This window comes from Canis lupus, chromosome 20 (genome assembly GCF_048164855.1).
Source record: "Canis lupus baileyi chromosome 20, mCanLup2.hap1, whole genome shotgun sequence".
In the NCBI taxonomy this organism is placed as follows: Eukaryota; Metazoa; Chordata; class Mammalia; order Carnivora; family Canidae; genus Canis; species Canis lupus.
This window is the reverse complement of record NC_132857.1, coordinates 55,754,958-55,781,116: the sequence shown is the minus strand read 5'-3', so window position 1 is coordinate 55,781,116 and position 26,159 is coordinate 55,754,958. Positions and strand designations below refer to the sequence as shown.

General features: G+C 43.6%; 1 protein-coding gene across 1 annotated transcript in view; it reads right to left on the bottom strand.

Annotated features, from left to right (window-relative positions):
• The window catches only part of KIF5C (kinesin family member 5C), a 148,750-nt gene that overhangs the window by 30,140 nt on the left and 92,451 nt on the right, over positions 1 to 26,159 (bottom strand). The window contains exons 12-17 of the mRNA XM_072789139.1: positions 21,232 to 21,407; positions 16,387 to 16,455; positions 14,066 to 14,272; positions 11,566 to 11,712; positions 5,273 to 5,461; positions 1,570 to 1,687 (exon numbers count right to left, since the gene is read on the bottom strand). Of these exons, the coding sequence (XP_072645240.1) occupies positions 1,570 to 1,687; positions 5,273 to 5,461; positions 11,566 to 11,712; positions 14,066 to 14,272; positions 16,387 to 16,455; positions 21,232 to 21,407 (906 nt within the window). The remainder of the gene's footprint in view (positions 1 to 1,569; positions 1,688 to 5,272; positions 5,462 to 11,565; positions 11,713 to 14,065; positions 14,273 to 16,386; positions 16,456 to 21,231; positions 21,408 to 26,159) is intronic.

Here is a 26,159-nt window from a genome sequence, read left to right as displayed (position 1 = left end):
AACAGGAATATAAAATAACACACCCCAGATTAAACAGGAGGGCCCCGTGTTCGAGGCACCCCTGCAGGGGGAGTCCGTCCCGGCCTGTTCTTGGTCAGGGGCAGTGGCTGAGGGCACCGAGCAAGCAGCGGGCAGGGCTGCGAGGGGGGCTGCACAACGGTGTAGAACAGTGTCATTCAAGTCACTACGCTTTCGATCTAGTCACTTTATTTCAGTGGCTCCACCACAGACGCCATTTATGAGACAGAAAAGTTCTTTTCCACGTCAGGTCTTAAGGGGAGCATCCTATCTCTAACATTCATCCGTTATCCCATAAAGAAAACGTGACAAGGTCATAGCGGGAGGGAGGATGTCCTCTATCTTTTTAGATTTGCCTTGGCATTTGGAACACAATGTTTACTGAGCAAGTATCTATATTAACAATAAAGGAAATAAAAAAGAGGAGCGTCGCCACCAACCTACTACCCTATGAAAACCATCTTCATTCTTGGAACACGAGTAACCATTGATCCCTGAATGCTATAACCACAGTAAAGATGAGATTACACGTTACGACCTTTAATCTAAGGCTGCGTTGTAAGCATGGCTACACGGCCTCCACATACCTCGCCTCCCATACAAAACACGTGTCCTGTTAAGCAATGTCCCATAGCTCGTTCACCTGTTGGGACTTTCAGGTGGCTTCCTTTTCTGCCCCTCCCTCCCATACAAGGAAGTCCGCAATGAATATTTGAGATTTGAGGATCAACAGGCATGGAAAGTGTTATGATTACTACTATTTATTTTCAAAATGCCTTCCAAAGGGCTCTAACAATTTTCATTGCAACTCAGGTACATGGCACGTGTGCTCTATTTCACCACAACGTGTATGTCCCTTAATCCTGTTCTGGTTTCTGCGTTTCTAGTTACCTCTCTTGAAATTTTTTATTTCTTCATATGTATTGCGTGATTCCTATGTGTCAGGCACTTCCCTAAGCAGAGGGTATCAGGAGGCTGCCTGGCCAAGGGAAGAGCTGGTTCTAAGGGTGGAGGGTTCACGTAGCCATTGGGAGAAACTCAGACTCTGTGAAGAGCAGTGGGACACCAAGGAAGGGTCGGAGGCATGGGGTTGGGCACAAGATTGAATGTGATTTTAGAACAGTTCCTTGGGATGCGGCACAGCGGCCGGCCTGGAACAGATGGAGTGAGACCCTCTGTAGGTGGATGTAGCCTCAAGTCTTAATTAGGATTAAGGATAGTGAAAATAAAGGCGGGGATGAGCAGAAGCAGACACGCATCTGACAGGTCAAATGGGCAGGTCGTGGTAACAGACCGGAGGCAGGAGGTGGAGGAGAGAGAGAAGCTGCTGAATCGGGCAGCAGGGTGGACCAAGGAAACGGGAAGAGGAGCAGATATTGGATGGGGGCAAACTTCTAAATGGTTCTTTTTTTCCTCCCCGCAAGTATTCCATTGTTTTCAGCAGATCTAGAAATGCTGTGATTGAGCAGAACTAAACATCATGAGTTCAGCCAACTAGAGAGTATCTGATACAGGCCAAGAGCTCCACACCTGCAAAGTTCTATTATTTACCTTGGGCCCGGAGCTTGGCCAGCTCTTCACTGAGCGAGTCTTGGGACTCTTCCAGCTGCCTCCTCTTCTGTTCCATGTTCTGCATGTAGTCTGTCAGGGATTTGATCTTGGCTTCATGCTTTAAATAAGCAAATAGATAATAAAAAGGAGGCGTGAGTGACCAGCAATGGCCATCCTGGCTTGCCCGGGACCGTCTGATGTGAAAATGCAATAGGGGAGTTCTGGGCCCTTTTTTGGGGGTCCAAGCTCCCAAATGGTACATAATTCTCCCCCTGCCTTGGGCCCTATGATCACAGACTAACACGGTCCTCTGTTTCCTTCCTGTGCTCCTCTGCTTTAGTCCTCACCGACCCGTCCCCTCTCCATCTGCTTAGGTGAGATGCCAAAGCCCAAGCTGGCTTTTCTCCTCCTAGAAAACAGTGTTCTGGAGAGAAAAGACTGAGAAAATGTTCCAGGGCAGAGGCTTCATTCTTTGAACCGGCACCTCCGGAGTCTGGCTTTGGAACTCAAATATCGTGTCTTTTCTTTTTCTGTCTCTTAAACACATCAATTCCTGTGCCTCAGGGCCTTGCGTTTCACACTTTCCTCTCCCTAGGAAGTGCTCCCCCCGACCCACCCAGAGTCCTAGGCACTCAGGTCCTAACACTTCCTTACAGCACGCAGCTCCTACATCACTTATCTACTTCTTTTCACTTGTCAGCTCCATGAGAGTATGGAGTCGATGCTTAATAAATATTAATGGAACCAATGAATGAACGGGAGCTTGTTGGCTGAATAAAGACACTGGGCCCTTCTAAGCAGATGGAAATATGTAGACACTCCCCCGCTCAAGATCTACAACGTTCGTATTAAGGCAAGAAAACCCTGGAGACTGAGCTCTAATCTAATGAAATAACCTCTGGGAAATGGGACTCAGTTGGAGAAGTCATGTCATAAGCACAACTTTTGATGAAAAGGATGAGTGTAAACGAAGAAAATAATAGCATTTTAGCTGGAAATATTTTGTCAGATTCCTTAGGTCATGTCAGAAAATAACGAGCCAAGATTTGTCTTACTTTTGAATCCCAGGAAATGATTAAATATTTGACTCTGTATAAACTGTAACAGAATACAAAGCGGAAAGCTGTTTGCTAACGCAGAAAGCAGCTATCCTTTAGCCCCTAAACATTCTGATATTCTTGACTCTGACCTCATGTACCCAAAGTCCATGTCACTCTCAGACCTCGGCAACTGGGGCTTCAGTCCCAGGCCCCACTCTCTGGACACCCCACTGGGGCCCCGTCCTCTGGCTGCACTCGCTCCACTGAGCAAAGAGCGTGTGAGCCAACCGGGCATGCCACACGGAGCCCATGTCCACATCTGGTCTTCCAGACCACACTCTGAGTACTGGAAACCCCATAACTCCCTACTCCAACCACCCCAGGGCTGGCACTGTAGCCTCTGTCATCAATTTACACAGAATAGAGTTGATAGCTACACAGTTCCATCAGTTCACACAAAGTGCAGAAGGGACGTAGACGTGGAGGCTGGTGCGTCTAGGTGGAAAGAGGAGACAGTGGTGCAGACTGGTCTGTTTGTACTCTTGCCTTGGTCTCCAAATATTAGGGACAGGACTATTCAAAAGCACATGTTACTAGTACAACAGGTCACGGGGATATCAGACGTGAGGCCTATGTACTGTGCCCTAGTATTTATCATTTCCTCCAATTTTTTTAATTATAAAAATGTCAAGTAATAAAGCAAATCCAAAAAGAAGTGGTATAGATCTCACCCATAAACAACTCTTATTTTTTTTTTTTAAGATCTTATGTATTTGTTTGGGGTTGGGGAGAGGAGAGGGAGAGGGATAAACTGACTCCTCGGTGAACACACAGCAGATGCCGGCTTCAATCCCATAACCCTGAGATCATGACCTGAGCCAAAAACCAAGAGTCTGCTGACCCTTAATTGACCAAACCACCCATAAACCATATTGATCTTATCTGTAGGAATGCATACTGTATAAAGTTGCAAGGCACAGCACAAATATTACCTTTATATAACCATACTTCCCAAATGGCTATGCTTTGTAAACTTTTTGCAAGAGCTACGTAGCATTCCTCCATGTAACGCTAGGTCATTAGCCTATCAATAGATATCTGGGTATTTTATTTCATCATAATGTAGGTAATATTGCACTCAACATCTTCCTTAGAATTTTTTCATATTTTTTAAAGATTTTTTTTATTTGTTCATGAGAGACACACACAGAGAGGCAGAGACACAGGCAGAGGGAGACTCTGCAGGCTCCATGCAGGGAGCCTAATGCGGGACTCGATCCCGGGTCTTCAGGATCACGCCCTGGGCTGAAGGCAGCACTAAACCGCTGAGCCACCCAGGCTGCCCCAATTTTTTCAAACTTTAATCAGGAAATGACAACATACAAAACAGAATCTTTGCATTTTCATAACCAATGAAAACTACCGTAAGTGAAATTACTGGACCAAAGTACTTATATCTTTATGGTTTTTGATCCCCAAGGTGCTTTCCAAAAGGACTGACCAAATTATACTTTTCTCAGAATGTATATAAATTTCACTATCACACACCAACACTGAATCATCTTTCCAATATATTTTTGCCTGTTACGTTGGTTATGAAACGGAAACCTGATGTGTTGACTTACATGTCTTAGATTACTGTGGTGGGAGACGCGGAGGCTCGAGCTGGGCCCGCGATGACACGTTACTGTGTTTACAGGCATGCCAGGACGGACTGTTTTTGTCCGTCTCTCGGATTATTTGATACACCGTTCCATGCTCTTATTAGTTTCCCGCAAATGATTTCAGCTGTCTTAATGCCTGGTGTAAGGCAGAGAGCAGCCTGCACTGCAATACTCACAGAAGCCTCAAACCCCAAACACCAAGCTCAGGTATCAGTGGCAGACCAGAAACTAGGCCGCTGTTTTCTGAAACCACCTTACTAAAATGAAAACGCCCTTTCAATGGGCAGACGAGCAGCCTTACTCACTGAGCAGATGAAATGTGCCCTGGAGCCTGAAAATCCCTTCAAGGCTTTGTGTTCACACATGCTTTGGTTTGAGTCCCAGATCTGCCTTTCGCTGGCTATATGAGTTTGAACGGTATATTTAATCTTTCTGAGTCTGAAAAACAGGCATAATAATAAAACCTGCCCACCAGGACTTTTTTAAAGATCAAGTGAGATAATGCACATGAGGTGCTTAGTGCAACGTATGGAGCATTGTAAACACTCAATAAAATGTCACTTGCTACTATTAGTAATGACAGCAGGAATAGCAAATAGTTTCTGTTTTCACAGATGAAATTGAACTCGTGGTAGAGACTAAAAGGTGAAGGACGTTGCCTTAGCCCATAGGAGTTTTAGATTCCACCCAACCTCATCCATTCCTTGTAATCTCTACCTACCTACCTACCTTCCTACGTATTTGTATATAGAGACATGTAGACACATCCTTTAAAAAGGGCCTGAAGGAGGTAATTCCTGTAATTCATGCAACACGATCTAGCCTCAAGAATAAGCCTGGGCTGTCATTGCCCGGGGAGGCCATGGGTAAGTGTTAACGTAAGGCAAAGTCCATCACCTAACCCTATCTATCATGCACCATCAGACCCCAGCGAGAACACAGAGGAAGCAGATTTCAGGAGGTCAAGGGAGTGAAACGAGGGCGGAAGGGGTGACCTACCTGGGAGATGAGCAGCTGGCAGGCTGCTAGCTCCCGCTCACTGGCATTCATCTTCCTGTTGGAGTCCATCTGGGCGTTCTCCAGCTGTTTGCTGCGGTTCACCAGGGATTTGACCTCCGACTTCATCTTGCTGATATATAGGCGGGCCATGGTGAATTCCTCCTCAATGACTCCATTCACATCTGCCAACTGAGCACAGGAAGGAGTGCATTCAACTATTGCTTACAACTTCCAGAGATTCACGGGGACCCTAAAATCTCTCTATGGATCCTCAAGATGTCTTTGGATTTCTGATTAGGGATCCCTAAACATAGGATCACAAGCTGAAAATGATAGCTAAAATTTACTATATATTCAGTATATTAATATATCCCAAGTTTTCTGAAACCTTGGGTAAGAGTGAACTAAAATCATCTACTAAAAAATAAAAAAAAAAAAAAAATAATAAAATAAAATAAAATAAAATCATCTACTAAATGTAATTCTCCACCATCCAGGTTTTTCATTACACTTAATTTTTAGGATGAAAGACAGGACATCAGAAGGAAAAGATAGCTGAAGATTTTAAAAAGAGAGAACTCTGAAGAGGTATCCCATTCAACGTCTAATACCTTACATTTCTAGAATAGCTTGGCAAGGCCTACTGTTTCTAAAGGTGACTCTGTGTCCCTATGAGAACTCAAATCAATTTCAATCATGTTCTCTATGGTCTGCTATTCAGAGAGAGAAGTAGTCTAATGTCTTGAATATGCTTCTATAAGCAACGGTTGGAATAAAAAGGATTTTCTATGGTCTTCAGTTAAACAACAACAAAAATCTCGTGAATAAGCATCTGCCATTACCAAATGTCCTTTTAGATGAAGGCCTTCCTACATGACTTTCCGTTTACTACCAATCTGCATTTTCCTGTCTCTACGCGCTTGCCCCTTCCAAGGAGACAAGGCTCTAGCTTATATTATTCAAGGTTATCTGAGTGGGACACCTCAGTGGCGCAGCCCGTTAAGTGGCCGACTCGACTGTCCGTTTTCAGCTCAGATCACGTCAGGCTCGCGGGATGGAGCCCCACACCGGGCTCCGAGCTTAGCACAGAACCTGCCTGAGACGCCTCCTTTTCTCTCTGGCCCTCCCCCTGACTTTCTCTCAAATCAATAAAATTACCTGAGAGTTTACCAGGTAAGAGGTTTCACCTTTACAAAGACTCTGAAAGCCGCTCTTTCAGAATGATCTCCTATTTGGTGTCTGGGTTTCAGAGCTCAGCTGAAAACAAAAACTGAAGCTAGATTCTTGGGACAGAAACCCATTGGCTCTCAAGATGCAAACGTGCTCTGGAAGGGCAATTAATCAGATGAGCAAATAACTGTGCGTATTTTGTTTAAACACCAGAGGGCGTCCCAGCACCTCAGGAGAAAGGACGAGCGCTGTCCAGTACCCAGCCCACAAAACGAAGCTTAGGTCGGTTCTAAGACCATGATTCCAAATAAGGTTTTAATGTTCCACAGTGAATTATAACTGCCCAGTCTTGTCATTATTGCTGTCATTAACTCATCATAGGATGATTTTTTTTCCTGTAAAAATCTAAGACCTAGGAGTATGGATTCGTGTATCAACCCTGAAAATTGGTAGCCAATAGGAAGGATCCCGCACTGAGTGCCTGTAACATGGTGTCAACCTTCCCCTAGGATTCCACAACAGTATCTGTTAAAATGACACCAGTGTCAGACCTACACAAAGCAGAACCTATGTTAACAGCAAGAAAACCTACAATCCTATTTCAGCAGAGGGCCTTGCTGAACCACTAATTCTGACTGCCGAGGATGATCGGCCTGCCAACACCATTTCTCATCACGCTCCTTCATAGGACCCAACTGCACGGGGAGAAGGGATGAGAAATGCCCCCAATCCTTCAGTGAGGTCTTGTTCTTCTGCCTTTGTGACTGGTCCAACATGGAAGAGAGAGAAGCTCATTCTTTTAGCCTCACCACACAGGTCCTATATATCTGTCCAGCTTCTGTAGAAAGGTAAATGAACACCCATCTCTTTCATGTGGGGTTCACAGCCTACACCAGCTCCTGGTGGGAAAACACCTCTGAACCAACAATAGGGCATTTGGGGAAGGGAACAAACAGCCCCTTCCTCTCCAGTTCTGTCTTCAGACAAGGAAGACAGACAATGGGACCACGTACTCCATGCCCAGGTCCCATGCGCACTGGGGAAGAGTACAATAGTATACACAGCAGTGGGCTTCCTCCAAAATGAAAGCTAGACTTTTTTCCCTCCAAACCAGAACCATAACTTCTGGAGCCTGCTCTTATCCTAGGAAGTCTAAGAGGAGATTGTGAATCTGATTGGGGCCGGGGTGGAGGGGGAGGGTGGGGCGGGGGGGGACAGTACTCCAAACAAATGGTTTTACTATAAGGTTGTTTTTTTGTTGATTTTGTTCTGGGTTGTCTTGTCCTAACTACTTAAGAGTTCATATATTCAGACACATAAATTCAAAGTTTTCAATAATCCCAGTCAGTACATTGTTATTTCGAAAAGACTCAAGAGTTTGTTGCTAAAATGTTATTTATAACTCTCCCCATAACTCTAACAGTACACACTGGGCTGTGTGATCCAGGAGAGATGACTAATCCAGGAGGAAAGGCTGCCTTCACGTGGGAATGCTGATGCTGCCTGCCCCACCTGCCCCTGTCTATACAGCGGTCACCCCACACCCACCCACCCCGGGTCTCTAGAGCCTGGAGTTACTGGCAAGGTACCATTTCTAAGCCAAGTAAAAGGTAAGTGAGGTGACCAGTCACATTCTAACATCTAAAAGTCAGAATGGGACTAGAAGTCCTTTCTTTTCTTTTCCTTTTTTCCCAAATGTCCAGAAACGTCTGTTTTGTCAGTGTGGTACAGAGCTAAGGCATGATCCTGGTTGTTCCCAAGAGCCCGATGGACAGGGGCAACGGGAGAAGCAAGCCTTCCTGGTGGTGAGACCCCGGCCACCAAAGACCCAAGGCTGTATCAAAGAGGCTAATGGGAGTGGAGCTGTTGGTGATAAGGATTGATTTCAGGCGCAGGAGCTGGAGCAGTGTATCTGCATCCCTGGCTCAGCCACAGAAAGGTCCCTGATGCTTCTGGGGCCCAGGGCCCCGCATCGGCTGGAAATTCCTCACCTCCGTCTCACCCAGACCCAAAGTCGAAAGAAAATCTGGCCGCTAATCTAATCAATTTTATTTACTCCACCTCAAGTTTCTATTCTAGGCTTCTGGAAATCTCTGCTATAAAGAAAGCCTGGTGACATAGGGAAAAAGGCAAGGGGAAGCTCACTAATAAACCCAGAGAACGTGAACTCTAGGCTCATCTCATCACTGGGTGGTCTCATCTTGTTTTGCAGACTAAACAAAGTATTGCCTGGGCTCTGAAAATGTTTCGAGACATGACAGAGCTGGAGAAATATGGGTTCTTCTGTTTCCCTGCTGTCTGGGCCTGTTATTTTCTGGAAATGAGGGCATCTCTTCCCCTTATCCCAGGGTACAGCCAGGAGGCCCTGTGTGGGAACTGAACAGGGTGTTAGGAAGAAAAAGGAAGATCACTCACAAAGGTCTCCCCACTCGGATCATTATTTTAGATAAAAGAATTATATCAGTTGAGTACTCACAACCAATACTCTATACTCACAATGTAGATCTAAGAAATATATGTATAACCCATGCGATTTCTGAGCTGACAACCTGCAAGATAATGTGGGCTCATCTTGTCATTGCACAAATCAGGAAAATGAAGCACGAGAAGTATAGTGAATTGCCCAAGGTCACACAACCCTACCTTTAGCTCTCATTGCCCAAATGATTAAATCATAATTGCAAGAAAAAAAAAACTCTTCAGAATGATTAAGAATATGCTCTCTATGAGTAAGAATTATCAATGAAAATAACTAGTTATCAATGAAATTAACTAAGGCATCCAATGTCTGGAACCCAAAAATATCTTGAAAACATCCAGCTAAGTATTTAAAAATAATCTCAATCATACTTCAGATTCCCAAAGGTAAAGACTCTTTTTTTAATGCCGAAGCACCCAGACACTCCTTGATTTCATTAGCATTTCTCATCAGCTCTATTTTAGAACTTAGCGTAAAAATATCTTCCTTGATCGTTATCAGAAGCAGGCGCCAACTTCTCATAAATCAACTCCACCTTCATACTGCAAGGGCCACTTAATCACCCGAATCTCAGAAGTTTACAGCTCCACACCAATGCATGCTTCTAAAAATTAAACTCTCAAACACAAAGCCACCAAACTGGAGCTGAATAGGATTAATCTTATAGTATCTGAGAATTCTGTGCTAAAATTAGATTCAATCGCAAAGATTCATGAAATATTCAGTTACAATAGAGGTTCTATGAAAGAAGGATTAGGTTTACAAGAGGTCGTATACTCTACACCTAGATCTGTGATATCATCTAAGAATAGATTTCTATGTTTCCCAGAAATGTCTATAAACAGAAGGAATTGGGGGTAGCCCTTCCTAGGATTTAACAATCCCAGCTCAAAGCCTGAGTGTTCTCACAAAGCAGACTGATGGAGAACTCAGCCTTTAAAAGCTAACCTCAAAGATTTTGATTTTAGGGGCTCGTGAAGTGGAAGTTGAGCTTTCCATTCTTTGGCTTGCCAAAATCCACCACATGTACCCATGGCTACTCTGTACAAGGTGCTGTATTATTATTATTGTAAAGTAACAGTAATCACAACTGTGGTTTTAGTATAACAATTAGATCAATAAAATAGAGACTAGAAACAGTCCTATACACTTCTGGGAGTGATGGATATGTTATCTTATGTTATCTTACCATGGTAATGGTTTCATGAGGATATAATACATCAAAACTTTTCAGACCATACACTTATAAAGCTATTTTTAAAACTATCTCTCTCAGGGGCACCTGGGTGGCTCAGCTGTTAAGTGTCTGCCTTCGGCCCAGGTCATGATCTCAGGGCCCTGGGGTCGAGCCCCACATTGGGTTCCCTGCTCAGAAGGGAATCTGCTTCTCCCTCTGCTCATGCTCTCTTTCTCTTTCACATGCTCTCTTTCTCTCTCAAATACATAAAATCTTAAAAAAAAAAAAATCTTTATCCTATATCTCTTTCTATATCATGGCTAACTGTTCCTTGTTCTTAGCTGATAGCATTATGCATGCTCTCTTACCCCTCTATTCCTAGCACATGGACAACTTCATACCACCCCATTCTTCCTCCCTCCCTTACCTTCCTTGCTATCAGTGGCACCAGGCTGTACAACTCCAGGGGATAAATCACAGTTGGTTGAAGCCAATCATAGCAATACTACTTCTCTTTGCTTTCCCAATTTCTCTTGCAATTCGGGGTGACCATGTGATCCAATTCTGGCTAACAAGGTATAAGGGACATCTATAGGGACTTAGGAGATATGGTTCCCTCTTAGTTGAAAGTTGGCTGCCTTTTCAGTCCATCCTGCCTCGGGTGTGGTTGTGTGACGATATGATCGTTGGTGCTCTAGCAGCTATCTTGCTAGCACGAGACAAAAGTCTACAGATGTGAAAAGCTAACAAGCTAACAAAACTAGAAAGGAAACAAAGAAAAGGCCCGATTCCTTGACATTGTTGGGACACTGGATCAAAATTTGCCTCTGCAACTTTAATAAGGTTAGAATGACCCGGGCAATCTTGTTAAATGAAGATTCTAGTTTGACTGGTCTGCGGTGGCCCAAAGAATCTATAGTTCCAACAAACTCCCAGGTGACACAGATCACAACCTGAACAGCAAATTCTACACAAAATTCTCATATTGTGAATAATTAAATGTGGATTTATTTTTTAAGCCACTGTTAGAATCCTATTACTTTCAGCTGAAAGCTTTCCTAATTCATACTGATTGTCTGGGGAATTTTTATTCTGTTAGGTTCTCACAGAAAAGGAGGAACACAATTCTGAGACTAGAAGTGTTGCTTAACCTATACAATTCCAAACTCCTGTGACATTGGCATATAAGTATGAGAAATAACCCGATTTGAATAAGGCCTATCAAAATTTGAAGACATTTCCTATATTCGAAAGGTAATTTTCTTCTCCTCCACCATACCCAACCAGTCATTCGCTTAGCCATTCAATCAGCCCTTGGTTTGTTCATACCAATATTCTGAGCACGTGGCAGGTGCAAAGCACCACGCAAAGCATTGGATACTCAAAAGAATAAAACACAGACCCTGTTTGCTTAGGATCACACCATTATAAGAGCAGGTAGGGGGGATAAGAGAGGGGCTGGCTTACAGTCTTCACATCATTGGTGCCGATAATTCCACCTATCTCCCCCAGATCCTTCAACAGCAAATTCAGAATCTCAGTAGCCCTCTTTTTCTGGTGGTTGCTAAGCTCTTGTAGCTGGCTCAGTTCTCTCTGTGTGGTTGTCAATGTCGTCTGAAAAACACATTTTAACAGCAAATTAAAAGAGCTGCCCATCAATTCATACCCACTGCAATGCAAAGAACAACAACATAAGGTAGGATGGAATTCTTTTATCATTTCATGTGATTTCAATGAAAGAGTCCTCTAAAGTCAAACTACAGTACCTTACTGCCTTCTTTGATAAAAAGGAGAATTTGTCTTGGCCTGATATGTCTACGTATCACATGACAATTTGCAAGTCAGTGAAATCTCATTTAAAATAGTCGAAAAGGAGCTCTTAGGCTGATAATGTGTGATTCCATGCTCCTCCCCGTGAGATGTTCTGTTTCAGTCCTCATTCTCCAGGGTCCAAACACCTGCAAGCATCCCCACCACCACATCCAAATAGACCTTAGACCTGCTCCCTGGACCACTTCCAAATTCCCATCTGACTTCATACTAATAGATGGGTCAGGAAGACCCGAGAAATATTCATGAGTTTAGAAAACAACTTCTAAAAAGTTTTCTAGGGACGCCTGGGTGGCTTAGCAGTTGAGCATCTGCTTTCGGCTCAGGGCATGATCCCAGGGTTCCTGGATTGAGTCCTGCATCGGGCTCCCTGCATGGAGTCTGCTTCTCCCTCTGCCTGTGTGTCTCTGCCTCTCTCTCTCTCTCTCTCTCTCTCTCTGTGTGTGTCTCTCATGAATGAATGAATGAATGAATGAAGAATAAATAAATAAAATATTTCTTAAAAAATAAAATACAGTTTTCTAATCTTCCCAGTGAACCCAAATTGAACACTCTTCGTCTCTTCTCAAAATTAGCTGAGTCTTCATCTTAACATAGAGCTCCATTTTCCTGCCAAACATCAACAACCCATCTTTTCTCCATCCCTCGTGTCTGTTACCAAAAGGTAGATATTTAGAATTAACTAACTTAATGAACTCAACATCAACAGAATAGCCATATTTTGGTGTCTTGATATTAACTTGACCAACAAAGAAAATAATTTCCCTAAATTGCAGAGCTGTGGAGGTTAATGCAAAGACGCTTCTGCAAGTCTTCCATATGCAGCTATTATACTAGAGCACTTTTTAATGGTCTCACTAAAAATAGTACCCTAAAACAGTCTAGTAATACTTGGGCTTGGCAGAAAATAAGAACTATATTATGGAAAATGTCCCATTGTTTTGAGATGCAAATAATATGAAGGACTAATTAAAGAAGCCTGTAGAAAACAGTCAGCAGAGGAAAATCTAAGTCTCCTCCTTTGTCCTAAGGGACTTCTGGTTTGTTTTCCTGCTTCTTTTTAGTTTTGTTATGGCATTGCCACTGCTTATTTCGTTTTGTTTTTTAAACCCACAGAAGCAGTAGATCCCATCTTGTGGAGCCATTTAAAAATGCAGTTGAATATACAGAGTTAGGAGCATTTTCCATCAGCTCTACGGTCAGCAGATTAGAGCTTTCCTGCACCATCTGCTACTCCTTGCCTGGGAGGACTGGATGTTTTCCACAAAGCAGGCTGGGCACAATCCCATGATACCAGGCCATTGGGTCAAGGTGCCAAGGGCAGCTGGTTACAGCCACTCGGCTCCCCACCACCCATTTTCCAAGTAGAAAGGGACAAAATGGAAACATCCCACCCCCAGCCACCTCCCCAAATGCTCACTGGCCCTGCTGCCACTAGCTCACTGTGCAGAACCTGCAGCTTCTTTCACCGGCAGAATGTGAGAATCTGGAAATGTGCAGACTGAAGCACCAGCTTACAACAGGACAACAAATAAACCAAGTCCATGAGTCCTAGGCTAGGACAAGAAGTTGTGGGGATGGGATGGGTTTACCCAGGAGGGTGTAAACAAGACGTGAAATCCATAGCTTCTATCAACCACCCAGTCTCACTTGTTAATATAATATTTGAGATATATTTCCTGGCATTCTAGCATATACACAGGCCTTCACTAAGTGCTTTCTGTCAATTGTCTCTAGTTCTCATGTACTGAAAGGAGCATGCTTAATGCCATTTTTACAGATAAGGGAATAAATATTCACAGAGTTTAAATGTCTCAATTAAGGGCTAATAGTTGTAAAGTCAAAATGTTAACTAGGATTTTTGTGGCTCCAAAGTCTGCACTCTCTCGACCACTTGCAAGGCATCCCTCCTAACGTTATAGGCCCCTGGATATAAAACAATATGCAGTTATGGAATAAGCACACAAAAATCACCTACGTGAAGTATTGCAATTATTGGGAGACTTCAGAGAATGCCTCTAACGCTGAAAAACCATTCTGCCAACTGCCTTCCTATACAGTGTCTGTCAACAGACATCAACATACGTACAGGAACAGCAACCAAAAAGTCCCAGCCCCTAGATACAAATATTCCAACCGTTTTCTGGGCCAGCTCATCTGTCAGCTGCTCATTGGCTCTGGTCTTGTCCTCCACTTCCTGTGACTTCTGGTCGTAATTGACAGCCAGCTCTTCCAGGGCCTGGAGAACTTCCTTCACTTCATCTTTGGCTGCCTCATTCTCAATCTGGAGACGTGTCAGCTCTTCCTGGATCTTCTCATAGTCTCTTCTTGTGGAAGCCAAAAGCTGAGGAAATGAGATGGCATGGAACTGATAAACATAATGTTCAAGTGTTTCTGTGCTGTGCACTGTTCAATATAAAGTAATTTTAAAAACAGATAGAGAAGGGCCCCTGGGTGGCTCAGTCAGTTAAGCGTTGCTTCTAAATTTCAGCTCAGGTCATGATCTCAGGGTCATGAGACTGAGCCCCGAGTCAGGCTCTGCACTGGGTGTGGAGCCTCTTAAGATTGTCTGTATCCCTTTGCCCTTCCCCCTGCTCACCCACTCTCTCTCTCTAGAAAAAAACCCAAAAACAGAAAACAGAAAAAAACAGATATAGGATGCTGAGGATGACTAGAAACCCTACTGTATATCTAGACAATATTTAAAAAAAAAAATAGCATGAGGCTTCAAAAATCTGTTTCTTTTTCTTTCTAGAGTGTTTTTGTTGTGTTTTTTAAGTTTAAAGCTGCATAGGCTTGGGGCACCTGAGTGACTCAGTGGTTGAGCGTCTCATGACTCCGGAGTCCTGGGACCGAGTCTGACATCAGGCTCCCTGCAGGGAGCCTGCTTCTCCCTCTGCCTATGTCTCTCATGAATAAATAAAATCTTAAAAAAAAAAAAAAAGAAAAAATAAACCTGCATAGGCTTAACTAAAGAATTGATCACATATCAAAAATCACCATACTCTGTAGCTGGCTGGCTATTCCAAATGTTGAACATAGAAGGAACAATGAAGGGGGTCATCTCTGAGGACAATGATGACAATTCTTGTATGGCTCATTAACCTTATTGCTATTTCACATTGTAAACAGGTTGATTTCAGAGTCAACCGAAACAGTAAAAAAGGGCAACTGACATTTTTTCTTAATATTCATCATGAATGTGTAGAAGGACATATCCCAAACATTAACATTAGTTAAAAGTGAATGACTAGGCTTACGGATGTGTTCATTATCTTTGTGCCTATTGTATTTTCTGATTTTTCTTATATAGAACATATATTGCCTTGGTAGAATAGAAAAAAAATCCTGAGTTTTAACTGTAAGAAAAAGGAAGTTTATCATAGACAGTTGTACCAAGTTGGAAATGCAAAGGAATAGAATAGGAGGAAGAAGGCAGGGAACACCAAGCAGATGGAAGACCCAACTTTAGTTAAGACAAAAATCAATTTAAAAATGATTGATCTGATTGCAAAGGCATAGATGATCTCCCTACCAAGGGTATTGTTTGCACAGGAGGTATGGTCATTGCCCTGGAACAACAAAGGAAAACAAAAAAGGAAGAGAAAGGAATGGCTATAAAGAGAATTAGGTCTATGGAAGGCTGGGACTGAGGACATGAACCCAAGCCACCTGCTAGAATTGTATCATATGATCCCATCCATAGCATTTTAACAACAAAGCAGAAAGCATACTAAAGCACAGAAGAGAAAAAAAAAATATTTCGATGGTCCTCAGCAGGAGAATCACTAATCATCTATGTGTGACAGATTGGCTATCTAACCTTTACTTAGGTTCCTGTTTGTAAAATACTTGGCACGTTCACTGGAGGACTGAATGCCATCCACAGAAAGGCTGAAAACAATTTGCCTCCTTTTTTTTTTTTTTTTTTAATTTGCCTCCTTTTTACTATGTTAAACACATACCAGTTGAGCCCTTGGAGCCCCTTCCTCTTTGCTTCACCCTCCCCTCCATCTCTACTTTTGTTTTTATTTTTATTTTTTTTACTTCCTACGAGATAGCATGAGAACACAGTGTGCATCAAAGACCTGAGCTGGCTGATTTGCAAAGCTGGAAAAAAAAAAAAAAGAAAATAGCCAGCAACAGGAGGAGTGCTGGGCACTGGGTATGTGGAATCAGAATCATCCTTGCCCAAGCACCAAACTCCTTTATCTCTGCACTTCAAAGACTCACTGCAGCAACCAGCTACTCACTCTCAAAACCTCAGAGCTCTACAAAGTCAGACATTTATTTTCTAAAATCAGCTTTTAACAGGCACTGAAAGGAAATCTACCAAGAAATGTCCACATGATTCAATGATTTTTGAAAAAATTCTTTGCAAATTAAATTTCTGGAACAAACATCAACAACAAAGACTAATAAGAGAACTTCATAAAAAAAATTTATTGCATTCTTTACCTCGTCCTGATCCAACATCTGTTGCTTTAGCTTTTCAGCCAGCTGGCTCTGCTGGTTAATTTCATCATCCTGAAACGAAACATCATGTTTAATGTTTTGGGGTTAGTTATGTCATTTTTGATATCCTGGCTTCCCGACGACAGTGGGATACCAGGATGCCAGCTGTAAGCTTGCTAATAAGATGAGGGGAATGGTGGTGCTTCCCCATAGATGAGAGATTGGCTCTGGGATCTTGATTGGGTTAAAACACCTCTGTGCCCACCTTTCTCAGCAGGTGAAACATCTGGGTTTTCTGGGATATATAATAGCCTGCACATTCAACTCAATTTCTGCTCATCCAGAAATCAGAGAGCTAGGGTTTAGGAATTGAAAGGGACTTTGGAGCTATGCCTCCCAGTTCAAAGATGCTAATAAAAAAAATAAGACAGTGAACTTCTAACCATCTGCACTGTAATATATTCATGTTCCAAATCTCGTCAAACACATCAATGACCAGGAATGCTGCCACATGATCGGTAGGAGAGACCAATATTTCCACTTCAAATCTCTTAGTTAGAGAGATTGGAAAACATGCACTAGAGAATTAATCTTGGGCATGAGCAGCTCTCCCTCTTGATTAGAAGTTAATTTTCTTGCCAGTTTGAAAAAAACAGCAACAACAAAAAAAAACTCAAGGTAGTGGGGGAGGCAGAAACATGAGGGCTTCCTTTCCGGCCTATCGTTAAAAGTGGGAAACCTCCTCTCCACTGTGCTTCCCTCGCTCTCACTTGCTGCCACTAGGTGCTGCTGCGCCAAAGCCAGAGCTACGCGCCTCCCGCCGCCCGGCCGCCCAGGGCAATCGCGTCTGCTCCCCCAGTGCGGTGCCCCCAGGTCCCCCCAGTGCGGGCAGAGCGGCAGGTGGACAGCCTTTAACCAGAGCAGGCTCAGCCTTCCCCGACAAACACTGTCATGAATTCAAAACGCAAATGTGACGCCTAGCCTGCTGAGAACGACTTGGCTTCACATGTATCCCTCCCTTACAAACAGGGAAAATCCCATTTGACAACCCTTCCGGGCTTTAAACCCCAAGCAGAGTCGGATTCCGTATCCTTGGGTCCCTCTGTGCCAGGTGCCACCCAGGCGTCCTCAGGGCAGCTTGTAAAAACCCACGCGCCACACCCTCTGCCCTTTCCAGTGTTCAGGGGTGAACTCAAGGGCCTGGGGCGTAGAACCGCACTTGTCCATGGGATATTCTCTGGCCTATTTGGTGGGGTCTACGCATACATTTAAATCAGACGGACTCCGTGTGACACTTTCCATAGAGCAAGAAAATTCTAAAATCAGGATTACAAGATCTGTATCTCATTGTCCTTTGTGGAGGACACCTTTTGGCTTTATTTTTCTGTTCAGGGAGCCTTGTTTCCACCGAACTTTTCACTCCAATGTTCCTTTAATGGTTCAACAAAATACTTATGACTTTCCTCCCCAAATCCAATTTCTGGCAGGAGAATTAGGGAAATTACACCAGAGTGAAACTGCCAAAAAAATGGTACTTGCACAACTAGGAGACTACTCTGTAGGGCATATTTCCTCTTCTACTTTATAAACTTAGAACGTCAGTTACCAGGAACAATTTTGTGTTTATGTTCCTTGGCACATAAATATTAAACAACTTAACATAAAAGACTGGAGGAGTTTAACATCAGGGAGCTGCCATCCCTTCCCCTGGGACACATCAGCAACGGCTACAAGGGACAGAAATCAGAAGAGAAGCACAACAGTGAAGCCCGCCCTTTGTTCTTCTGTGTTCACTCGGAGCCTGAAGATCGCAGGCTTCCTCTCTGACAGGTGACAAGGCAGGTACAGTGATTTCTGAGGTACCGTTAGGAGACAGGGCCATCAGCCCATCTGGGAAGGATGTGAGGAGCAGGGATTACATTGTAAGACCACGAATCACTTGTACCAGAGACACTGCCAAGACTACACTCAGCCTCTGTGAAGGCGACTTCTCCAAGGAATGAGCATAGTCTATCATAATCCTGAAAATTTTTTCAAAACCTCCAGAATAAAATGTGCTGCACAGGCTACGTCTATACACTCGAGTGCATTCCTTAGAACGAGCTCACTCTGATGCTGACTGTTAAGGTCTAGTCCATACATAACAGATTCCAAAGCACTTTTCAGAAAATACTCTTGTTCTTGAATGTTCATATATCTGAAATGGTGAGTTGCCAACTGGTCACGGGCCACCTTTAATTATAAAAAACGTTTTGTTGCGATGGTAATCAGTGAAATAAGGTTCAACTTCTATTTCTACTTGCACTTAATTCCTCTCACACATTTCCAATAGAATCCTAGTATTGGGGGAGATGAGAAAACAAAAGAAACAGTGCCAACGCCAACTTGCTCATCTTGTAACTCTGCTTGCAACCCACCTTTGCACCACCACCCCGCGGATACCACACAGGATGACATTCTCCCATAAGTAAACAGAACCCAGAAGAGAAAGAAAGAAACTACTATTTACTGAGCAACTGCTACACCCCCAGAAACTTTTATCCCTGCTACAACTTTTGGGGGGAACCAGATACAAGCCCCATGTGGCAGATGAGAAAAGTACCACCAGCAGGGTAGGCCATTCATCAGTCCAAGCCTCAGCACTATTAAGACACACGTCAGACTCTAAAGTGTATGTTTTTCCATCACACGGTCCTGCCTTGGACAGTACCTGTCCTTAGACCTTTGGAGAGACAGCGCGGAGGGGCAGAGGGAACAGCTGGGAGGAGACCACATATAGTCTTTCTCCCACCACATTCTATAATTAGACTCATGAGGGTTGACAAGCTCCTCGTGTAAAGGGCTAAGACCCAAACGAGATGACCACAGGACTGGGAGCCTAAAGATACACAGCCTCATTCCAGCCCTGCCACCTCCGGGTGATATAAACCAGCCAAGTCATGTAACCCATCCCCCCGACCCGCCCAGGCTAGCTTCTCATCTAGACCTAGATACTTTCAGCTCTACCACTCAATAACCTATAAAGATGCCATGCCTCAACTCGCAGATTCTCAAAACTATCAAACCACCTCTCATCAGAAGCATGAAAAACCTTCTAGAACCTTTAAGAGGAGGACAAGGAAGAATGACAGCTGATAAGGCATCACCAGGCAGCCCAAGGGGAGAGTCACTAAGGTCAGACCACAGCACCGGTGCCCTCTGTCGCTGAGGCTGGTCAGTGCTCTCTCAGATCTCAGAGACCCCCTGTGATGGAACACAAACGCTAACCCTGAAATGTGTGCTTTAGAGGGTCTTCCAAGTGAATGCTCTGGGAAAATGACGTCATAGGGAGTGCTGTAGGCTTGTCATCAGGAGGCAGAGACTCTAAGGTCAGCTCCGCCAGCTACCAACTGGACACCCCCAAGCATGGCATTTCCCTCACTCATGACTCAGTCCTCATCACTACACTCCAGAAGCTGCATCCGAGACTCTAAAGTCTCTCTCGGATCACTGAAAGCTCCTTAGGCTACCAAAGCAAATGATCCCCATTCCAACCATGGCAGGAGTCCTTTCATAGAAAACAAAGTATAGAACCAGGTTATCATTCATCATCTGAAATTCTTTAGGGATTACTAAAGTGAACCTATCAATTCTAAAATGAAAAAGGAAACTGTAGTAGGTTTAAACAATAGTGTTTCTTCGGAGAAATCAAGAAACTGCATCCACTGTTACCTTACTATTGATCTCCTTTTTTTCTTACTTTGAGATTTTGCATAATCGTATCTGGTTAGACATGGAAGGATAACAGTATGTCAAGTGCCTAAAGGGCACTTAACCCCGCTCTAAGGGTGTGACTGTCTCATCAAAGAGGTTGCCAGAAGGGCGGGGTGCCCCCAGTTTAACACTGTGGTTACAATGCGAATTCCCAGAGTCACAGATAAGCAGAACTAGCTTCACACTTTGCTTGTAAAGGTGATACGGACTGAGCTTCACTCAGAATAGCCAGGCCCGTAAGATTAATGGCAATGTTAACAAAGCGGTTTCAGCCAAACCAGAGGTGTCCCCAAGCACTCCAAGCTGAACCACAACAGAAAAGATTAAATCAGACTAAAAATATCAGCAACCTTGATGAAATGAACCGAAAGGATTTAGAATATTCCAAGGGCAATATGCCAAGATCACATGAGACATCAATTTAATTTCCTATGCCTCTGGGATTCCTAACCCGACCTTCACTGGGGACGAATGATATACAGTGTTCTCCAAGGTCTCTTTTCTTCCATTCCAACTTATGCATTTACATGACTTTTGAGTCCCAAAAGTTTGGCATAGAATTGGACATCCCTAACAGCATGTTCCAACTACTTCATTCAAGAGTAAGCCCCTGAAAACAGATTCACCAATAAAGGCAAAGCTGTCAGACCACAAGCCATTACCATTGGTTCCTCATCCCACGGCCTGAGAGCTACATGATTAAAGAATATTAGCTTTAGGAGTCACCACCTTGTCCCTACAGCTGGCACTACCGTTCAAGTTTTCAAAAGGGGAGGCACAGGCCCAGAGAAAAATAGAAGAGACAATTACACAAGGATCATGCAGTGATCAGCCCCAGTCCCATGTCCAGAGTGAAGACTCTCTATCTAGACCAACTCTCCAGGTCTTCCGATCAAACTTCCATGAAAGTTTCCATTCCACACGAGTCAAGTTCCAATCAAGAGCAGGGCAGATATTAAGGAGACAGACATAAACGTCAGTCTGCAGCCCTACAGCAGCTCCATGGGCCTGGAAGCTGCTTCTGGCCAGTAAGTCTAGGACCCGCCAGCTTCCGCCTAGGTACCGGAGTGAAGACTATCATCTCTGGCTACAGACCTTATCATCCAGCTGTCTGTAGAGACTGGAGATCTCCTCATCATACTTCTCTTTCTCCTCTGCAGAGATGCCAGCAACAACAGGAGCAATATTATCTATGATGGGGGTGTTATCACAGGGCTCCAAGGTCTTCTGGTCCTTAGCATTGATCTGTTCATCCTCAGGCACAGCTTCTCCTGCAAAGCACAAGAGGGGTTGGGGATTGAAGAAATTCAGCATGTAACCCTACAGGAAGAGTTCCCAAAATACCCACTCCCATGAAAAGACACAGAGGACACAATAGAGAGCTGTTGTAGAAAGTCAGAGCTTGTGTTCTTTTTATTTGGCAAGGAAGGTGGTAGTTAATTGATCAAAACTAGTCTAAGGGGGATCCCTGGGTGGCACAGCGGTTTGGCGCCTGCCTTTGGCCCAGGGCACGATCCTGGAGACCCGGGATCGAATCCCACGTCGGGCTCCCGGTGCATGGAGCCTGTTTCTCTCTCTGCCTGTGTCTCTGCCTCTCTCTCTCTGTGTGACTATCATAAGTAAAAAAAAAAAAAATTAAAAAAAAAAAAAAAAACTAGTCTAAGGAGGAAGAAGACTATATACTACTCCCTGTCTCGTGATGCATCACTTAAATACTCGGGTTCCACCAACCACACAAACTCTTCACTAATACAGCTTGCAGGGACATCCAGAATTTTTTGCAGACACTTTCCCTTTTTTGGGGAATATTCTGGGGTTTTGTTGGAATCAGATTCTATCTAGTGGTTGATTCACAGGCAAACAGACCTCTGAGGCATCCTAATTACCAATTAATTAGGATATCATTCCATTAGGAAAAATAGTCAAATCAAGGAAATTCATCACTATTGAGGGGAACACTCCAGGACCGTAATCGTCTGAATCCGAGACCCTCTGAATCTGAAGCAGAAAACCAGGGTAGCCCTGGACCCGGGAGCTCTGACTGACATAACACAAACACACGTTCTACTATCATCCTCTCCCCTAGGAGGTCACAATTAATTGGCTCACCTGGAGACTTCAACTACACTAATTTCTTATGATGTCAAGTAGATCCAGGAAAGAAAAAGCAGCCAGTCCAGAATATCGCGCGGACACCCTGCATACCACTTCTCAGTCTGCAGACTGGCACCTACTACTTCTCGGTCTTCAGAGCAGTGTTTGCAGAGGCCTCTGAAGGAAGCGTTACCGAGCTTGACTATTCAAGAGGCAGCTGGGGGCTCAGTGGTTGAGCGACTGCCTTAGGCCCCCAGGGCGTGACCCCAGGGTCCCGGGATTGAGTCCCACATCGGGCTCCCCTGCAGGGAGCCTGCTTCTCCCTCTGCCTGTGTCTCTGCCTCTCTCTGTGTGTCTCTCATGAATAAATAAAATCATCAAAAAAACAAAACAAAACAAAACAAAACAAAAAAAAACCTTGACTATTCAAATTGAAGGGCAAAAGGGAAGTTCTCAGGCTGGTCAGTGGCCAGCCACAACCAGAAAATCACCTTGCAAAGACAGACTGCATAAAAAGGATTCTATGAAAACCATGTGGCCCAACTGAGTCTCTCAAACATCTTTTTGGAAAGCAAACCAAAACCAAACATACTTTTCCATCACAATGTTTACCATCGACTTCACACTCAGTTTGCTACAATCAGGGAGTGTCTGCAATGTTCCAAGCCTCACCCAGTTCTCAGCCCATAAAATGCATTTTGTGGAAAGTCCCCAGGAAAACTGCCCTAAGACAGAGGGAATTTCTAAAAAAAAGAAAAAAAAAGAACTGGATCTCCTCATCTGTGGCTTTGTTAACACTATGCAACACGCCTCAAGGAAGCCACCTGGACACTGCACACATTTATCTGAATATATAAACAAAACACCTTGTGATGGGTTAGCTTTGCTGCTTAAGATTTCGTAATCTCACCTGATAATCACAAAACGGTAGGAAGGCCTCCCTGTCAAATAAAATTAACATCCAGTGATTTCGTTTCTGTGTCACAGTTCCATTTGAAGCAAAACCTGGAATGAAGTATTCCTTTGCTGCATGTAAGACTGAGCCAACCCTTTTTCCTTCTGAAGCTCATCTAGACTGTACTGTACCTACGCCTTTTTCTAAAATTATTGACCTGAAACAAAACCAGAATATCAGAGTAGTCTTTGAACTGAACCTGAACCAAATCAATATTTCATTCAGTTCCAATTCCTGGTTTAAAACATCCATCAAGGACCTTGCAGTACAGACTGGATTTCATCCAATTAAAGGATCTATATTCTCTCCGGCCTGCTAAATCCACAGGCTATAAAAGCAGTACCATATTCTAGTTCCCAAGGATTTCTTTTTTTGCCTAAATATATAGATCTATCTTTTTCTAACCACAAATTACATACACAAAAACTGTAAAGCCCTCCTTCACCCCTACCTCCCAATTTTGATCCTTCTCCAGAGATGCGTACCACTAACATTTTGGTGACTCTTTCCCCTAGTTGGGTTAGACTGTATCTCTAATTTTTCAGCTCTACCTTCTGAACTTTGTGAACAGGGCAATCCAGTGCAGCATGAATTTAATCTTGCAGCTTAAGCATGATGAAGGTGCAATTCTTGACTGCACTAGACCAGAAACCAGCAGAACATAGTCCTATCATCCTATGCCAACTTGCCCCGAGTGCAGAGGCGAGATGCAAACACCGCTGGAAGAGACCTAGTCCCCACGTTCCTTGGTTCCACATGGCCGAGAGCCAGTGCCACCACGAGCCTGGGGTGAGCTAAGGAGCCCAGGGATGATGCCCTAGAGCCTACTGGCCAGTGACCCTAAATCTGCCCCTTTTCCCCACTGAGGAACTGCAGCATCACTGAGTACCAGAGTTGTCCAAGAACACAGCGGTTCATCAAGCAGCCAATGCTCTGCCGCGAGGCACCCTGAACGTACTCGACAAACCTCGCTAACATCTCCGGTACCATGGCAGGACGCTGAGCCACGCTGCATCTTTTAACTGATCTAATTAATCACAAGTCCATCTTCTGCTTAACCTCTTCCCTTGCTTTTTCGTAAAGGACGAAAAATAATGATTCCTTTAACACGGCATTTCTTAAAGATTGAATTACCATAGGCTACGTAAAAAAAAAAGCAAAAGCTTATTATTGTTTAAAGTCCATCTCTTATCCTGTCCTCGCCCTAACGATTTATCAACTGTTTGCGCTTTGCAGGTATTTTTTACTTGTTCCGAGATTACTGTTGCTGAGGTCTTCACAAGACCTTTGTGGTTGTAGCTCGATTCCAAAAATAAAACACAATGTAACTACACAAGTCCCTTTCAGGCTTATTTTTGTGATTACTAAAACAATATTCGAAACCACTAGCCGACTTTCTGGTTTCTCTAAAACAATTCTCTGAATCAAAGCATCAACATGTCCCCTACAAAGCTACATCTAAACAGGGAGCTCTTCCCAGTTTATATTCCAAAGGTCAGGCAGTCAGGATTATTTTTTACAGCAGCCGTTCAGGCCGAGAAGAACAAAGCAGCAACACGCAGGAAACAAAAGCAGGAGGCATCCGTAGGAGAGCACAGCTCCTGCCCAGAGAGGAACGGAGAGCTGGTTCTCCCCAACACTGCTACCCTTCAAAGGACGGAGGAAATGACTTCCAGAAGCGTCCCTGGTAACTACACTGTCCGGCTCACAAACACGTCTGGGGATTGTAAATTCCCAGCACTATGCGAGACCTGACACTAGGCAATCTGTCTCCATGGCAATCTCTCCACGTTAATCGAGAATATTCCCTGCACTGCAGTGGACGGAGTCTCCAGAGAAGGCCCCACGAGGTGATTATGGGACAACCGACTGTGACAAGGCACACAGCTGCAAACAAACCCCGGAGGAAAAAAAATGTCCTAAAATCTGGTGGGGAGAGACCGGAAAAGGACCACCAAATGAAGATGAGCATCTATTTTTATTTTGATTCCCCTTTTTGCATTTAAAGCAAATTTCTCCTTCTCTTAGTTCATTCCCCGAGGCTTTATACCAGCTGTCTATAGGGAAAGAGCTTATAATACCGTAAAGCATCTGATTTTCTACAATGAAAGCTCCCCCCACTCCCACTAGAAACCTTTCCTTTCTTTAAATAAGCATTCTGGCATTTCCTATTGTCAGATGTAATTACCTTTAAGGACTAAAAAGATTTGTGTGTACACAGGAGCATTCACTAGGAGCACACCTACAAGGTTTGCAGAGCATTTTAATTATAAAACGAAAACCTCCCGAGGGCATAAATAGCGTTTCTACAAAAAGTAAAAATCCATCAATTGCAATAAACAAGGATGGCAGACTAATCAAAAATACTCGTTAGGGCTATTAGTTAAAAATTCTAAAACAGGCTTTTTGGTTTTTCTTGTTTTTTCAAAAAAAAAGAAGAAGAAAACCATTAGACTGCCAGTAATTCATTAAAATTTCACACATGAAATAGCAACGAGCTAGTTATCCTTTTCATAAATTGAGTCCCTAAAGCCTCTGGAGAACATAGAAAGGTAATTGCATTCTCTCTGCAACTCCAGGGGCAGAGATTTGCTGGTCACTCACAGCTTCCGTCAGAAACCACAGCAGATCTGGCAAAGGAGGCTCTTTCTTTTAATACCAATTAAACAGGCCCAGTGGCAGACCTAATGGCAGGTAATTTCTATATCAAAGAAACTAAAAGGAAATCTTTAAGTTGCCAGATGGGTAAGAGCAGCTGGCTACAAGATGTCATTATATAAATGTGAGGTTTAAAAAAAAAAAAAAAAAAAGTCATTCCTTTATGGGATTATTTTGCACACAAATAGCATCTCTCACCCTAGTTCCTAAAAATACTGTAAGCAGCTTAAGACATTTTCTAATCCCTTCTAGAGTAATTTTCTAATAAACTGGTCACCCAGGACGCCGAAATCTCTTCACAGTCCTGACCCCTTGG